Raw genomic sequence first — 19,550 nt, 5'->3', positions numbered from 1 at the left:
TTTATTGATAAACAGAACACAATTCTCTAAAATGATCGTGTTTATATTTCACAGCTGGCTATACGTCATCTTATGAATTTCGGGAATGCGATATTTTGATTTTTCACATACTCCACAGCTGTTTCAGCCAAGAATGAATTATCCTTTTAATGTCGTTCAGCGAGTTTTCCCAAGGATGAAACCTAGTGCAATCAAATCTTTATATCATAAACCTACTATTTTCCAAATTTCGTGAAAATCGTTAGAGCCGTTTTCGAGATCCGTTAAACATAAATAACCAGATGTAAAAATAACCAGATACAAAAATAACCTGATATATAAATACAGAAATTGCTCGCTTAATATAATAGGATTATAATTTCAAAACTAAAATATCTTGAAATAAATTCTAGCTCTTATCCACTTATCTATTTCATTACTGAGTTTCTTTGTCATTCTATTGTCCTGAAACTGATATGGGACTCTGTTAGTAAAGTATTCCATGAAGTATATGAATTGATGTTTATTTATACCTAATATTGTAAAGGTTCATTGCAAAACTAAGATATTTTTAAATAAATTCTAGCTCTTATCCACCCAACTATTTCATTACTGAGTTTCTATGTCATTCTATTGTCCATGAAGTATGTGAATTGATGTTTATTTATACCTTTTATTTATTTATTTATTTATTTATTTATTTATTTATTTATTTATTTATTTATTTATTTATTTATTTATTTATTTATTTATTTATTTATTTATTTATTTATTTATTTATTTATTTATTTATTTATTATTATTTATTTATTTATTTATTTATTTATTTATTTATTTATTTATTTATTTATTCGTTGATATAATTACAAATCATATGAATATGATCGGGATAGAACAACAGGCATAGCCACAAACTATTCTGTTCCCAAATTTTGATAAATAATGAAGTGTCCGAAAAAATAGGTTATGTTCTATATTGTAAAGTTTCATATAAAAACTAAAATATCTTGAAATAAATTCTAGCTCTTACCCATTCATCTATTTCATTACTGAGTTTCTTTTGTATTCTATTGTGTAAAAACTGATATGGGACTATGTTAGCAAAGTATCCCATGAAGTATTTGAATTGATGTTTATTTAAATAGTTATTGTAAAGGTTTGAGTATAAAGATTGAGTGCAGACGATCCAAGGCTGTGTGAATGTTATTGTTTTATCTGGGAAATAATTCTAAAACTCTTCCATTGCATGGTTCCAACTTACACCTTGATAACGCTTCAAATCAGTTTCAATTTTCCTTAAATTATAAGAAAATGAAACTGAAATTAGTTTTACTTTTCCTTTCATGATTTGAAAATGAAACTGAATAAAAAGACTAGATATTGTCTTGGAAAAAATATAGCATATGAAGATATCTCATGTTGGTCGTTTATGTTACAATTTTCAATCCAATTTTTTGTCAACTCAAGCCGATTAATGTCGACTACTGTCTATTATAACTGTTTTAGCTAGAGAGTGTTAAGAACGGTACAGAATGAGAGACTACCAGCGTCACATAGCTTCACGAATAAGAACTACTAGGACTATCGGCTTGAGTTAACAGTGAAATTTGGAACATCAAGCCCTATACAATGGGATATGTACTTATGCTATATTTCTTCTATTATATCATCCAATCACAGATGTATTAAAAATCGAGACACCGGTTTCGGTTGTTACACCATTATCAACCTCTAGCAAATTTATTTCGATTAACTGATCTGGTATCTCGTTTGTTAATAAATCTGTGTTTGGACAATATCTAGTATTTTTATTCAGTATGGATAACTACCAAATTTCACCTTCACAACTGCTCAGAAAGTTGAAATTGAAACTTGATTGACATTTTTTCAGGCTATAATAATTGGAAAAGTGGTTAGAGGATGGCTGGCCAGAAGAAGATATCAAAAAGACAGACGCCGTGTCATTGTATGCCAGAATTCCATTAGGCGGTTCCTGGCTCGTAAAGCTCTCAAGAAACTGAAGATGGAAGCTCGCTCCGTGGAACATGTTAAAAAACTCAACAAAGGTCTTGAAAACAAGATCATATCGCTACAACAAAGGATTGAGGAATTGGTTAGTAACAATTTGTATTAGTTCTTAAAATCATGTACGTGGGTTGTCTCGAAAGTAAGTTACACTATTAAATAAAAAATAAATAACGCACAGAATTTGTTTAAGAGGTTATATTTGAGAAACTACATAGGCCTACCAGTTATTTTTCTACAAAATCTCCTTTAAATTTAGTACATTTTTGGTATTGTGGTATAAGTTTTTTACTCCAGTGTCATACCATTCTGCCGCCAAACTGGTTAGCCATGTCTGAACTTCTTTGATATTTTCTTTGTTTGCGAAGTGTCTTTCCCCAAGGTGTTGTTTCAGCTGTGGAAACAGATGAAAGTCGCTTGGAGCGAAATCAGTTGGAGCGAAATCAGGGGAGTATATGGTGAGTGTCTGAAAACATCCCATCCAAACCCTTCAAGCATTGTCTTTTACAATGTTCGGGATGCGTGAAGTGGATGGGCGGCCGCTTTGTTGTTCGTCGTGTGTTTTTGTCCTGCCTTCAATAAATATTATTGGTGCCAACGACAAACCATTGGCCTCAACGTAACGTTTTCACCGTGCACATTGCACAACTCGAGATGAATTTCAGTTTCATTTTTATTGTTTGCCATTAAAAAATGATTCAAACTGCATACATCGCAATCGGCGGTAGGAATGAATGGTAGCTCCATAGTGGTTAAATCGCAACTGACAAATAAGTCATGGCGGCCTCTTAGGAATTTCACAATGCTAAACCTACACGAAAGTTCCCTGCGAATCCCAGAAGTCTCCTGCCAACTGCGCGGATATAAAAAATAGTGTAACTTACTTTTGAGACGACCAGAGTATAATAATGTCTTGAATTTCTATGTCTTTATGCTCTCTATATGTGATGAAGTTTGTTCACATATTTATCTTGGAGAGTACCTACCTTTTCAGTAAGGTTAGTACAAGTTGACTTGATTTTATCCACTCTAACAGATTCGTGTGAAAATGATTTCTCACAAAACTCACAACTAAATCTTTGCAATATGTTTTGAATTATAAGTATACTTGACGGGTTGGTCTAGTAGTAAGGAGCGTTACAAACTTCAATCTGTTAGCACCGCCTTGTTTGTGAGTTCGAATCCCGCCGATGGCATGAATGTTTGATCATCTCATCGTTGTGTGATTTCGCGAAAATTCTGCAGATTTTATTCATTTATTCATTGGAAAGAACAAGCAATACAATAGTTGGAAAAGAAAAAACAGGCTATTACCCAAAACTTCTTCTATTTCCTAATTTTTTCTCAAATCGTCCAAATATTATATTCAATGTTCAATTTCTACACCACATTATTAATGTGAAACTATAAATCTGGATAAAACAAGCAATTTCAAATTTAGATAGATTGGTAATAAAACTTCCGTAAAAACATGAAACAAACTTTAAATTCACAAAAAATAGAATAGAAACACTTGAATTTTGAGCTCGAATATGTCACGTTGATCATAGCTTTAACAGTTGCTTTAATATAGTAAAACTAATTATTATAGAAAATGACTGGTACCCTTTTTATTTTTTTATATAAACACTTGTATTTTTATATTTAGGCCGCGGCTCCACTGGCCGTAGCTGATAGCGCTACAAAGTGCGGTTGGTAAGTCAGAGAAATGAGAAGGCAGGAAACAAAAGGAGGTGGCTCCACTAACGACAGTCTGCAGCGTGAAACATTTGACGGCGCGCCACAGAATGTAGTGTCGCGCGCAAATGGAACCCGTCCTATTCTACTGCTACATTTTGCCGCCACTACCTTGGCGCCACTAGCTGTAGACTGCAGCGTTGGTTGTGTCTCAGTCCAGTGCCAATCTATCGACCAAGTAGCAAGCATTTTTGAGACATGAGATAAAATTCAAAAAACTTGTCTGAATACTTTTGTAACTTGCTATGCAACGTGTGGAACATGCCTTCAGACATCCTGTTGCTTAGTATTGGATGAATCCACCATTTTCTCTTCTGTAACCGGCGTCGTCTCTACACTAAAAGTACACTGAGTACAACATTACGAATGTTAACGTGCGGCATGATCGTTCATCGGTCACGTCTACCGGCACACTGACTGACTTCTACTGCTAGTGAAGCCACGGCGGCGCGACGGATTGCAGTTCGTTCTCTGTTGCCCGTGGAGCCACCCAACTGTCGCGTGTAGCGCGCGAAAATTACGGCGCGATCAACTACGGCCAGTGGAGCCGCGGCCTTAGTGTTTATATAAAACATATAAAAAGGGTACTAGTAACTTTCTATACTAATTGAACATTTTATAGATTCAAGTAGCCCTATTAAAATACTTTATTAGATTTTTTGAACTTTCTAGAACTAATCATAATTTGTAAACTTTTTTCCAGCTGAAAGACAATGCATCACTAAAGCACTCGGCAGTCGAACTGGTTGAGGTTCGTGCGAAACTGGACCATCTCCGTGGAGTTGAAAGCGAGATGAAGAAAGTCACTGCCGCATTGGAGGATAAACAAAGAAAACTGGAAGAGATTGTTGAAGAATTGCAGAATGAAAGATCTGAAAAAATGGACCTGGTATCCGAAAAAGATCAGATGTATTCCGACTATGAAAATATGAAAAACACGTGGAACAAGGAGAAGTGTTCAATGAATGAGAAAATTATTGAATTGAGTAATACAATTGAGGTCAATCAGAAACATGCTGAAGGTGAGTTCTACATTTCTAATTAATAACGATGACATAAATTTATTGAATGTGGTATGGTTTAACCTTAGACCAGTTATAGAATAGACACGCTGGGAAGTCTAGCCTCTGAAGCCAACATCTACTGCCATATCACCATATCGTGACGTCAGCATCGGATAGAAAACTTTTCTGCAGAGTTTGTTTATATTGTTTTCTATCCGATGCTGACGTCACGATATGGTGATATGGCAGTTGGTTGGCTTCATCGACTTTCAGTATGAATGGGCCGTGTCTATTCTATAACTGGTCTAAGGTTTACGATAAGGCCGGGCGTACAACGGTTAATCAAGACAAGATAGTCACGTTTAGTCACAATACTTGACATAATTGCTTATAAAAACATGTCTAATTGCAATGACTAATAAGTGTGAGTTGCGTCATAAGCAACCATGTAAAGTATTGTGACTAAACTTGTATGATCATGTCTTGTCTTATCGTGACTAACTGGTGTGCGCCTAGCCCAAGTCAGTAAAATCACAAAAAGAAAATGAGCTTGGTATATCTACACCAATTGTGAGGTCTACGTTATGATGCAGTATTTGATTAACATTGGTGTTGCTATCCTTGTCTATCATTCGACAAAGCAGAGTCCTTTCTACATTGTTACCAGCTCGTTTTTTATCAATGTAGAAATATAATTGAATGAGAAAATATGTAATCTCAATTATGAAAATTTCTTTATTTGATCATTGAAGAATATATTTTTCCTACAGTTACCTTGAAAAGTGACAATTCCTGCACTGATTACAGAACGCAAAGGATAACTTTTCCGCTCTAGTGCGCAAAGTATTACTTTGTTACTCTTAATACTTTGCGTATTATCTAGCAGCCAACCCAATCAGCTGTTGACATTGTTGGCGTGTACTTTGAATGCGAATTTGTTCTATCTATATTTTTTCTGATTTTCAAATAAATAAAAATGAGAACTCATTTAATTTTTGAATATTATTAAGTATTCATTATTTCAAATAATATTTTTTCATTCATAAATTAATTGGTTGAAAAATTATTTAGAAATTAAGATTTACTCGAAATTATTCAAATTTTCAAATTAATTGGATTAATTTACTTTTTAATTTGAATAAATTATCGATTATTAATTTTCAATTGGATTATCAAGTTTAAAATAAATTAAAGTTGTTATTAATAACAAAATTATACAGACAAACATTTGATGGATTTCAGGCATCATTTTACCCATAATCAACCACTTCTTATATTCAATGGTAACTGTAGGAAAAATCTAATGTGAAATACGTGCGCAAAGTTCCTCTGCTGCACTCAAGAAACCATTCCGCCCTCGCCTACGGCTCGTGCGTAAACGTTTCTTTCGGTTCAGCAAACTGTCACTTTGCGCACTAGCTGCACAAATAACTATTCTTGACGAATAAAATATAATTGATTATGTTGAACAAGAATAAACAGTTGATATTACATCACATATACTGGTATCAGCTATCCTCTATAGAAGGCGGAGATTTGGCAACGCTGTTCTCTTATCTTTCTTCACTACCATTATAACGTAGACCGCACTTCACAAGTGAATACCTTGCTGGTAGGCATGGACATTTGATCAGTTCATCAAATTACCCTCGCAATTTCCATTACCGACGCACAAGCAATATCATTTGAGCATCATCAACAATAAAGAAATATAGGTAGCTTGAGTTTACCTCTTTACCTATAAACATTGAAAGTTTTTAATTTATTTCAATTTTGTAACCAAGAGATCAAACATTTAATCAATACAAATGAATTATTTAACATGAAAATCCATACAATATTCGAACTTAATCCAAAATCATGAATGAGAATCATATGAACAAAGTTCGTATTTCAATGTCTTCACTCCAACAGAAATTTAGCAAAGCTATCTAGAATGCATTCAAATTTATTATATACGAAATTAGCGTAAGTGTTCAAATTTACCATTATTATTTTTACCTCACATATTTCTTCAAGTATTGAACTATGAAAAAATGATTGAGCAAACAGCCAAAATTAGAACAGTTGCTAAGAAGTTGTTGGTATGTTTTTTGGTTTTGCTACAATTATACCTTATTGTTAAAAGTTATATAAAATTCTTTGTAATATCATAACCTTTGAATTATTTTCTGCTTTATTGTAGGTTTTATCGTATAAATAGCATTACAATGTTGTGTTAATAGTGTTGATGTGTAATATTGAAACACAATAAAAGTTATCAAGTAAATTTGTTTTATCAAATCACAAGATAAATGCAATTTTTTAAATTCGAATATCAAGCACTTTTCAAATTGTATCAGCCATGTCGAAATACAAGATATTACAAAGTCAACAATAATCTAGAATCACAATACAATATCAAAAATTATATACAATCCAAGTCAAAATTACAATTGAAATATTATAAAAAACACTCTTCCTTTAAAAACCTCTTGTGTGTTTTTGAATTCTTTGTCAGTCAAACCACGAATAGTTTGTTATAAATGGTTGTAGAATTTGGTTGAAAAGGTCTTAAAACTGATATGGCTCGCTCTGTACTAATTAAACTTGAAATAAGAAGGGCATTTGAAAGCTTTTATTGTGTTTCAATAATTTCAGTAGCCTAAGGCTCAACTCACACTGGCTCGACTAAAATCGTACGACCCCAGTCGAGGAGACTCTAGTCTCTCGACCTACGTCTTTCTTGCTCATTGTCACTACGTCAGTTCCATGCTACTCAATTTCTATCGTCACATTATTAAAAATATGAGATCCAATTCGTCACTTCTGAGCATGTAACAAGTTTTATAATAATTATTATAAATATATTCTCTTATCTAATTCCTATTATTGTATCATCTAAAATGATAGAACAACACTTTCATGAAACATAACCTCACTTCCATTAAGTCGAGGCTCGACCAACATGTCGAGTCAACGCTCGACTCAGTCTCACAGTCGTGAGGTCGCGGAGACTAGAATCGACTGGTCTGAGTGTCACCATTTGAAAACACATGCAGCGACTAGAGTCGCAGTCTCTTCTCGACTTGATTCGCGTAAGTGTGAGTTGAGCCTTATAGAAAAGGGAGTATTACAGTTAGTTATTTTATATAAGTCACATCATCCATTTGATTTGTGTGTATTTTCAATGTGAAAATTAATGAATTTGAAGTTGAATGTACGGTTAAAAAAACTCTTCTTTTTCCGGTTGCACAGAGATGCTAGAGTCGAAGTTGGAGAAAGAGCGGTTCGTTTTGATACGTGAGCAGGATCAAGAGCGCATCGCTTACCAGAAATTACTGGCCGAAAAAAATCAGTTCGAAGCCCGCTGTGAGGCCCTTGAGCGAGAAATTTCTAAACGTCCCGGCCAGAAGTTTTGCTTCTGTGCATAATCGATGTCCATCAGATGCCAGCACCATTTCAGTTATGGAAGAAAGCATGATCAGTACGGCTGATGTTCAAGAGGAGGTAATCAAATATTCACAATACATTTTCATATTTAGCTTCAACCCTAGAGAGGTCGCGCAAGTGAAAATCACATGAGGGGTCGCGCTGGGTGGATTAGACCAGGTGCAGTAATATGTGACAAAGTACGATAAAATTTGAGATTTTATTGTTGGATTTTCTAGTCTTTCTTGTTCACTCACGTCTTTCCTCTTTTTAACACTTTCTAAAAGTCTCAAAACTCGTTCCTCTTCCATTTCATTCATGTTTACGATTGATCAGCATATTAAATGGGACATTCACATCCAAAATCGTTGTTATAAATTAAAATACTTGATTACAATATTTTACAAAATTAATCAATTGAAAGACTTGAACATTCTCAGAACAATTTACAATGCATATGCTCACTCAATCTTTCACTACAATATAGAAGTATGGGGAGCAACCTTTGACACCCATTTCAATAAACTTTTTATTATTCAAAAGCATATCATCAGGGCTGCGCTAGGAAGACCAAGACGCTATCCTAGCAGACTAATATTTGATGAGATAAACTTACCAACGCTTCGCCAAACGTACATAACAAACTTAATTATATTCATAAATAAAAATACACATCTATTCACTCAACGCAATGTCACTTACAATTTAAGACCAGCAAGTGTAAGTGCTCACAGTATAAATTTCACTGCATTGACAACCAGCAATCATCAGTTCAAGTTCCAGAGCGATAAGCTAATAAATAGGATATCAGCCGATTTCATTAGGGATAAAATTACAAGTAATAAATTAAATAAAATAAGATCCTGGGTAAAAGAGAATTACTTTTTTAAAATAGAAAACTAAATTATTATAATTATGACTTGTTTTTAACACGCTCAGTTTGAACTTGGTTTTTTGATTACCTAAAGGAAATTTTTTTGTATTATTATTATTATTATAATTTCTATATTACCTATTTCTATTATTGGGCTTGTTGATTTTTTATTCAAGAATTGATTTTGTGTGTTTATTTATACATATTTTTGGTTTTTGGTTTACTATCTTTTGGTTTGTGTTTTAGAATATTATCACGGCAAATGTACCAATAATTTAAAGAATATTTTCTAACTCGTGGCTGGAGCTCAAGGCTTCTTTTTCCAGCCACACCAATGTATATTAGTTGATAAGTGTTATTTTGTAAATTTCTAGTGAATTGGTAAATAAATAAGTAGCACACACAAGGAGTCGCGCTGGGTGGATTCGACCCATATGCGGAAAACGTGACAGGTCGCACTGAGTGGATTCGACCCATAATTATACGGATAATGTGACACGTCGCGCTAGGTGTATTCGACCAGTACTTGTTGAAAAGCGTGTGTGACAGTGACTGGGACAACGGAAATAAGGCGCCAACTGCATCACTGTCTAGTGGGAGAGTCCATTTGAAGGTACTAAGGAGGGGGGATGCATACTTTTCATAAGTGCAAAGAAATGACCTTGATCAGTTATGACTGGGTGCAAAAGACCAATTGTCGGGTTAATTGACCGAGCGAAGTGAGGTCTAAGATTCAAGTCGAGGGTTTTGCATTTCTCTTTATTTATGATTTTATATTTATGTTCCGCATTTACGGCGAAACGCAGCAATAGATTTTGATGAAATAATTGACAGGTATGTTCCTTTTTGAATTTTGCGTCGACGTGTACATAAGGTTTTTTTTTAAATTTTGCATTTTAAGGATAATAGAAAAGGGAAAAGGAGTCTCCTTCGAACGCCAATATTACCGTAAAAATTAGACTATAAAATTATCCATCATAAATCAGCTGTCGAGTGGATTATTAATTGCATGCAATGACGCATGCAATACTGATATCTCAATGTAACTTGGTAAAAAATCAGCTGTTGTGTGGACTTACGCGTCATTGCATTCAATTTTTATGCACTATTAATTGTATGCCTCACTGCATGCAATTAATAGTCCACACAACAGCTGATTTTTTACCAAGTTACATTGAGATATTGCTGGCCTAAGTTACATTGAGATATTGAATTGTATTGCTGGCCAGTATGTCTTGAAAGAGATTAGCTTTTGATGTTAGCATTTTTGATACACCAACCCCAACAGCCATTAGCCGTTTTCACATTGATATCTCGCCGACACAGGATTTACTCTGATTGACAATATTAGAGAAGGCTGTGGTTTATAACTGCGAAAATAAAAATATCCCATCCTCGAAGGATGCGCGAGGTCTACTGTTCACAGAACTACTAGTAATTATATTTTTCTTGAATAGTATTAAAATGACAATGTCTTGTTTATTATTAAAATTTATATTATTACTGGATTCGCACAAAAATATAATTCCCATAAGTTCTGATGGGACTATTCCCACTCAGTCCGGCCGAGTGAGTGTGAATAATACCATTAGGACTTATGGGAATTATATTTTCACTGTTCGCTGACACTGTTGTGTGCGAATCCAACTTTATAATACCGTATTTTACAATTTTCTGACGTGTACACACGACCTCCACATTTTTAGAATATTGATGCAGGGATTGATGTATGGTCCACATTCTTTATATTGAAAATATTTGTTATAGATCATGATTTTCTGCCATGGTCTATTCCTAATGTGAAATATTTTATAATAATATTAAATATGTAATACAAGACGATCTCTACGGTATATGTGTATTATTTTATACCGGGTGTTTGAAAAAGAACTCCCTAGTTTTAATGCGTCATATAATCTGTAAAAAGTGATATACACTATTCTAGTTTGTGGTGTTTGATCCAGAAACTGTCCAAGTTTTGTCTCACTGCAGTTGGCTTTTGTTTTTCCAACAAGATGGCTCCATGGTTATTACAGTAACCATGTGCGCGCGGCTCTAGACACTCACTTTCCGGGAAGGTGGATGGAGGGAGCTGGTCCGATTGCTTGGCCACAAAAAGCCCGGAGTTAAACCCCTCTGGACTTTTTCTTTTGAGGACAGTTTACAGTGAAAAAATCTGAGACATAAACCATTTACGGGAAAGAATGGTCACGGCGGTTGGGACAGTTACACCTAATATGTTGGTGAATACATGGCGAGAACTTGAATATCGTCTCGAAGTGTGCAGGGCAACAAATGGATCCCATGTTGAAGTGTACTAATGTCAAACAAAACTTGAAGGTTCTCTCCTTCATTGTATGTACTTGTTGATGTAGTTTTCCATTAATTTACACATTAAATTTATATCTAAAACTAGGGAGTTCTTTTTCAAACACCCTGATAATTTATAGATTCTCATCTATAGAGTTCTACATCTGAAGCCACACTGTATCTGTAGCTATCTTTTATCTGATTTATATTGATGCATAGGAGTGATCCGTGGTCTAGTGGATAGAGTGCTTGCGTAGCAGCATAGAGATCCCGGGTTCAAACCCTCTCACAACCAAAAGTTTTTTAACCAGATCACTCCCGTGTTATCGGATGGGCACGTTAAATTGTCGGTCCCGGCTGAAGTATGACAGTCGTAAGGCCCATTGACGGCTCAAATTATATATTCAGGCTGTGGAACCTTCCTGCAAGGGACTCCCCACCAACAAAAGCCATACGAATTTACTTTTTTTATTGATGCATAACGCTAAAGATAAAGATAAAGATATTTATGAAGCCTTGAACAATACAAGAAAGTACAGGCCAAGTCAATATTTACAATAATTTAAAAAAGTCAAAAGACAATATTTACAATAAATTGTAAAACAATACACAAAAGATATCACAAAAACTTAACATATATCGTCAGAATAATTCAATATAGCCTAAAGAATGTCATATGAATAAGCATGTCACAGCCAGCAATCCAACCACGTGTATTAAATACTACAGACATTATGAAATAAACAATATTTATCTATCAGTGAGTGTTTTTTGTGTTTTTTTTTATTCTACCAATTCACTAGAAATTTACAAAATAACACTTATCAACTAATATACATTGGTGTGGCTGGAAAAAGAAGCCTTGAGCTCCAGCCACGAGTTCGAAAATATTCTTTAAATTATTGGTACATTTGCCGTGATAATATTCTAAAATACAAACTAAAAGATAGTAAACCAAAAACCAAAAATATGTATAAATAAACACACAAGATCAATTCTTGAATCAAAAATCAACAAGCCCAATAATAGAAATAGGTAATATAGAAATTATAATAATAATAATAATAAAAAAAAAATTCTTTTAGGTAATCAAAAAAACCAAGTTTAAACTGAGTGTGTTAAAAACAAGTCATAATTATAATAATTTAGTTTTCGATTTTAAAAAAGTAATTCTCTTTTACCCACGATCTTATTTTATTTAATTTATTACTTGTAATTTTATCCCTAATGAAATCGTCTGGTATCCTATTTATTAGCTTATCGCTCTGGTCAAGTAATGTTTAATGTTACTTAATCATTTTAAATTTGTATTGAAAGGATTATGGCTACGGATCTGTAAAATCACCAAGCCATCATAGCTCAAAAATGGGTGATGACGGTGGAGCAGCCTCTGACTGGAGTGAGCATACAACTCCTGAATCCACCCTCGTACGAACATCTAAATCTGAAAATAAGGCTGAAAAAGAACAGGTATCTTGTCTATTATCACTGATTTTCATTTTATTGTATCGTATTTTGACGTTATCTAGTCAAAATACTAGACGTACTAGTCCATTATGTTTTATGGCGATGGATATTTTCTTTTTTATATCAATCAATCAATCAATCAATCAATCAATCTCTTTATTCAAAACATACATCAAAATGTACATGAATGCGTCTTTCTTTATTATTTTAAACAAAATAATAAAATAAATACAATTAAAAAAACAAAATACATCAACAATAGGTAGTCCAAATACATAATGAGTTGGCACTATAAAATTCTTCATAACTGTATAATTCTAATTCCACGATATACTTTTTCAGTTTGTTTTTGAACCTAGTAATATCTTTTTCATGATTAATCTTAGTAAGTAATGAATTTGATGCCCATATAGGTTGGGCTTTGTTTGTATTTCTCTTTACTATGTTCTTTGATGATAAAGTTGTTCCTATTTCTTGTATTATAGTCATGCACACTGGATTGCCTGGGGAATTTGTCTTCATTATTTTTTACTTGTAATATTGTTTTATAAATATAAAGTCCATACACCGTCATTAATTCTAACTTTTTAAAAAATGTCCTGCACGACTCTTGTCTATTTAAATTAAATATTTTTCTTACTGCTTCTTTTTGGAGTTTTAATATTCTGGTCAAGTTAAATGCACTAGTCCATCCATAAATCTCAATGCCATATGGAATATGAGAGTGGACAGTGGCATAATACACGGATCTCAAAGTTAATAAAAGTTACAAATGGGTGCCAGCCTTCTTAGTGCAAATATTCCTGTACTTACTTTTTTACATACTCTTGATACAATCATGCTCTTCCCAATTGAGTTTGTTATCTAGATCTAGGCCTAAGAATTTTAGGTCATTTAGCTCCACTGTACTTTTTCTTTTGGGACTTCTACAGGTGAAATGTACAAATTTCGTTTTATCATTATTTAGTAAAAGGTTCATTTTACTTAAAACGTTTTTTAAAAGCAATATTGTGTCATTACATTTTTCTTCGATTATATCCAAATCTTTGTCGAATATGCTTAAACTAATGTCATCAGCGTACATACAAAATTCTGTATTTTCAATTACATCTTTCGCATATTCTGGTAATCCCCCCAAGTAGCAAAGGAACAAAAATGGCCCCAAAACTTTTAAATATCACTCTTTTTATATTATAGAAATTCTTATTACTGTAATGATCCCACTAGTGATGAATCACTTCATTTAGTAGTAAGTCATTCATTTTAGTGGTAAGTCAAAGTCAGTGCACTCTTTTTATATTATAAAAATTCTTATTACTGTAATGATCCTACTAGTGGTAAGTCAATTCATATCACTGCGATATAAACTTTGTTAATTCTCCACCCTACTAGAAAAAATAGCCAATGAAACTAATCGATTAACAAACTAGCATGATTTATATATTTATTTATCTATTCAATCATTTAACATCACTGAATTCATTGCGTTTCAACCAAATTACATTACAGATTAATACTCCTGAATGCACAAATTAATTTGTTGTACCATCAATGCTTTGTTATCATCCATTAATTTTAAATTATGTTTCAACTTCTCCGATTCTAGTTTTTCTCAGTTTAAATGTGCTTATCACCTCTTAATAAACGTTTCAGTTATGGTCTCATTAAAAGCAGACTCCTCAAGCTGTATTAATGTGTAGTTATATTTTTATAAAAAAGCAGACGTGTATGATTGTATTTCTATCCTTAATTAAATAAGTAGTTATTATTATGCATTGTACACTTATTGACTGCACTATAGAAGCTAGATTCACTCAATCACTGCTCTGCTCTTTCACTGGACACTACTTGAACAAGCACTACACTAGTTCAAACGGTTTCCTCCGGAGACTTAAGTGCGAGATAAATTTCTTTTAACACGGCTCTTTCTCAAAGACGGAGAGGTCCGATGCTCTATCCTCCACTAATCTCTCCCACTACCTAGCAGCATTCTCCTTCTTTTGTGTCTGTGTGAGAGAGCTTTGTAACGCTTTGCTCCCCTCCACTGGCAATGTTCCAAAGTGATAATTATGTTTGTGTATGTTACGGAGATGTGTTCATCACAAGAACCTGAAGCGAAATGACACGGCGCATCCAATTGTGCGCAGGATGTCCGTCTGTGACTATGCTACAAACTGTGGAGGGAGAATTGGGTTTCTCCTCTTCATGTTAAAAGTAATTTATCTCGCACATTAGTTCAAAAGGAGGAAACCGTTTGAACTAGTGTAGTGCTTGTTCAAGTAGTGTCCAGTGAAAGAGCAGAGCAGTGATTGAGTGAATCTAGCTTCTATAGTGCAGTCAATAAGTGTACATATTAATTAAACAATAGCAGTAAGAGTTCCTAATGAGAAATTCTCTGTTCAATTTTTCAAGTAGTAATTTAGGATAGAAAAAATTAGCTCATTAGTCTTTAGACTAGATGTCTATAGTATTGACCAATAGAAAAAAATTATTATGCATGAGAAATACAATTGGTTTCCAAGACCTGAATTGCTAATAAACTCATGCAATGTTTTAGATAAGAATATTATGATCACTCCGACACATATCATCATAGTGGGTTATCACAATTAGGATTAAATTTATTATTAGCAACCTCTTGAATTTTATATGCGTATTATAATATCTGTATTTCTAAATTAATGAAGAAATTAGAAATACAGTAATTTTATAGTAATCTACCTTAGAAAATATTTTTTAAGAATGGCGCAATTCAATTCCTATTAATCTATGGTATTATAAATGTTATTTACAGTTTTCCGATGCAATGCTCATACTAAAGCTTCAAACAACAATTAAAAGACTGGAAAACGAAATCGATATGTTGCACAAACGTCTTGAAGCTGGTGAAGTCACTCCTGATGAACGGAAAGCACAAGATAATATAAAAGTAAGTGATTCAATTCTCATCTTGTAAATCATCCCGAATTGGATTTCTTGTAACGCTGGTTGATTATCGTAAGAAACTTGTTGAAAATCTATAACTGTTTTCAACTAGTTTTCAATAAACTAGTTTTTCAACTGCAAATAACTGTTTTCAAATGTTTTTTAACTGTAGTTATGTTCAAGTCCCTAATACATTATGAAAATATGGTTTCAAAAGGCAGTTAAATGGAATATTATATAATATTATATTACAATATTATATATTATAATTTCAAATTTTTTCAAATGTTTCAAATGTTTTTTAACTGTAGTTATGTTCAAGTCCCTAATACATTATGAAAATATGGTTTCAAAAGGCAGTTAAATGGAATATTATATTACAATATTATATATTATAATTATTTAATATTCCATTTAACTGCCTTTTGAAACCATATTTTCATAATGTGTGAGGGACTTGAACATAATTACAGTTAAAAAACATTTGAAAACAGTTATTTTCAGTTGAAAAACTAGTTTATTATATATAGTTAATATATAATATTATATTACAATATAATATTCCATTTAACTGCCTTTTGAAACCATATTTTCATAATGTGTGAGGGACTTGAACATAATTACAGTTAAAAAACATTTGAAAACAGTTATTTGCAGTTGAAAACCTAGTTTATTGAAAACCAGTTGAAAACGATTATAGATTTTCAACAAGTTTCTTACAATAATCAACGAGCGTTACAATATATAATATTATATATAACTGATTAGAAATTGTCAACCACTATTTATTTTTATTATCTCACCTACCAGAACCAGGTAGTTAAATAATTAATGGTTGTCAATTCCTTATTTCCCAAACACTGAATCCCTTTTATCCATTACCACAACATCATTAAAAATACAAATGAATTGTTCAATTGTTTGAAAAGAAATGTATTTTTCACAATCAAGATAGAAAAGGTGATTCAATTCTGGGTATAACCTGATCATTCACTCACATCTTAAAATGCTCACATCATTAAAAATACAAATGATTTGTTCAATTTTTTCAATAGAAATGTTCCACGATCAAGATAGAAAAGGTGGAAGGAGATTCAATCCTTGATATAATCTGAGCATTCACTTAAAAGCTTCAGATTCTCAGTTGGGGCTTAATTGAATCGAATACTCAGGAGATACTCATTTCATTTCTACTAACTCAATACAAACACGTCATATTATTACATTGTTCGCAGTAGCTTATTTATTCACTGTTTATTAAGTTGTCTGATAGAAGAAATATTATCGTCTGTGGTTCTGAAGAAAACATGCAAAAAGTTGGAAATCTTTCATGTCTATCTAATTGGAATAATTTAATATTTTATCATGAATGATTCGATAAATTCAATCAAATTTCAATCAATATCCTTCTACAAATATCCTTCTTAATAAATTTGCCATCTTGTTAACTTTAATACGAAGTTGCATGTATGTACAGGATGACACAGAATAACGTAAACTTTTAAAAACGCCATAAAACATTAGTGGGAAGGGCAAAAAATATTTTATTCAAACTAATGTAAAGTTCAAGACTTGCAATTTAAGAAGTATTCATAACATCTATCACTTGTTGACAATTACTTCTTTAAGATGGCTTCCTCCTGAACGAATACACTCTTGAAATCTGTGTTGACGATTCCTCATTGATCGCTGCAACATCTGCGTTTCATCATCCCATGATCTGTCCACCTGCGATTTTCTGTTTGTGGAGCTATCTCAAATCAAACGTTTTCACAACTTGACCAATAACTGTGGTTGAATCATAACAGACAATTGAAAATGAAATTAACAATATCCCAGCTGAAATGTTGCAGCAATCGTTCAGGAATCTCAACACAGATTTCAAGAGTGTATTCGTGCAGGAGGAAGTCATCTTGAAGAAGTAATTGTCAAAAAGTGATAGGTGTTATTAATAATTCTCAAATGGCAAGTCTTGAACTTTTCATTAGTTTGATTAAAATCATTTTTGCCCTTCCCACTAATGTTTTATGGCGTTTTCAAATGTTCCCGTTATTCTGGGTCACCCGGTATTTATTCAACAATGATAGAAACACATAATTATAACATGATTGGAAATGAAAAAACAGACTTATAGCTCTTACTATTCTATTCCCGAATTTCGATTGAAAATTAATCCAATGACGGTTAACACTTCAGCATTTTCGAACACATGTATTTCGATCCCAAAATAATTACAACAAATTGAATGTTAATATAGGAGATTAATTCAAACTATCCACTGTAGTAATAAGATAAAAACTTGAGAAATATTGAATAAACTTGAAAAATTTAGAGCCATAAGAAATGTGATTTGATCCCAAAATAATTACAGAAAATTCGAATTTTGAATGTTAATATAAGAGATTAATTCAAGCAATCCACTGTGGTAATAAGATAAAAACTTGAGAAATATTGAATAAACTTGAAAATTTAGAGCCATAAAAAATGTGATTTTGTTAAATAGAAAATTTCTATTTCAGTTGCAGGAGTTGGAAATTTCCAACGCGAAACTGAAAACGGATCTAAGCTCTATTCGGAAGTTTATTCTAACAAATACTCCCGAAAATATTTTCGACAGAGCCGCTGCTGATGAATTATTGCGTGAGTAATTAATATCAAATTAAGTGAGTAATTAAGAAATTTTTAAATTGAAAAGTAAAAGCCGTGACAATAGTTCTTGCCCCTCAAACGCTTGAAGTGCTCTCTCTCTCGCACTCTGGGTGGTGTGGCAGAGAGGACCAGGAGTCCTAACTCCGCCCTAATAATTGCAAATCATCAATCAATCTCTCTCTCTTTCTAAATGAACTCTCAAGCAAAGTATCACAAACTTAAAACTTGACGTACTAAAATCTTGAAGAATTTAAAATAGACCTATAACCATCCTCGATCAATTCAAAAGTTTTCAAGTTAATCAGTCCAGTAGTTCAGACGTGATGATGCGTCATTCGTGAATTTCCTATACCGTATGTGTATAAGCCAATTCTTTCCTTTGTTATATTATAGATATTACAGATTAGTATACAACCCAGAATATATTGTAACCTACATGAATAAGGAATTCTTATCTAATCTAATCCCTCACTCTCTATTTCTATCTCTCTCTCTCTGACTAATAACTCATTATCTTGACATTAGACTGAAATATCTAGATTAGAACATTGCGAAAGCATTGTTTGGGTCTGAATTGAATTGGCTGGGATCTGGCGGCGCGGATTAGGCTTGGGTCGAGTTGAGTTTTATTTTTATTGTTCTATTTACATTATCAATCTACCTGAATTTTGCTCCTTTTTACTATCTTATGCAACTACAGATATTTATCTTATGTTATGTTGTTTTCTGATAATTAGTATACTTTGTGAAATCTTTATTTTTAGGGTGTTTTGTGTGCGTGTGTGAGTGAATGGCAACTTGTTTAGATCATCATAATTTCTTATAGGATTTATCAAGTGGAATATTCTATTAAAATATTGTTTTCCAATTGTATTAATAAATTGAGTTTAAGATTCTCTTTTATTATATGTGATTGTATTTTTATTTAGAATTTTATTTATTTCTATTATTAATCTCATGTAATCTTATTACATAATGTGTAATCAATTATTTGTGTAATCAATTTATGTATTTTTTCTTAAAATTAAGGAAGGAGGAGTCCTAACTCCGCCCTAATAAAGGCAATTAATGAATTAATCAATCAATCAATCTCGCTCTCAATCAATCAACAGACTTTGGTCTGTTAGCTATTTATTTGTCATTCATTGAAATTTCTGTTCCATAACTAT

General features: G+C 32.7%; 1 protein-coding gene across 1 annotated transcript in view; it reads left to right on the top strand.

Annotated features, from left to right (window-relative positions):
- Window positions 1-19,550, top strand: part of LOC111064266 (unconventional myosin-Va) — a 124,409-nt gene that overhangs the window by 57,286 nt on the left and 47,573 nt on the right. The window contains 7 exon segments of the mRNA XM_039441412.1: window positions 1,871-2,092; window positions 4,445-4,763; window positions 7,983-8,133; window positions 8,135-8,234; window positions 12,658-12,810; window positions 15,602-15,736; window positions 18,252-18,372. Coding sequence (XP_039297346.1) covers window positions 1,871-2,092; window positions 4,445-4,763; window positions 7,983-8,133; window positions 8,135-8,234; window positions 12,658-12,810; window positions 15,602-15,736; window positions 18,252-18,372 — 1,201 coding nt within the window.

This window comes from Nilaparvata lugens, chromosome X (assembly GCF_014356525.2).
Source record: "Nilaparvata lugens isolate BPH chromosome X, ASM1435652v1, whole genome shotgun sequence".
Taxonomy (NCBI): Eukaryota; Metazoa; Arthropoda; class Insecta; order Hemiptera; family Delphacidae; genus Nilaparvata; species Nilaparvata lugens.
The sequence above is the reverse complement of the archived record's forward strand: the minus strand, read 5'-3'. Positions and strand labels throughout refer to the sequence as shown.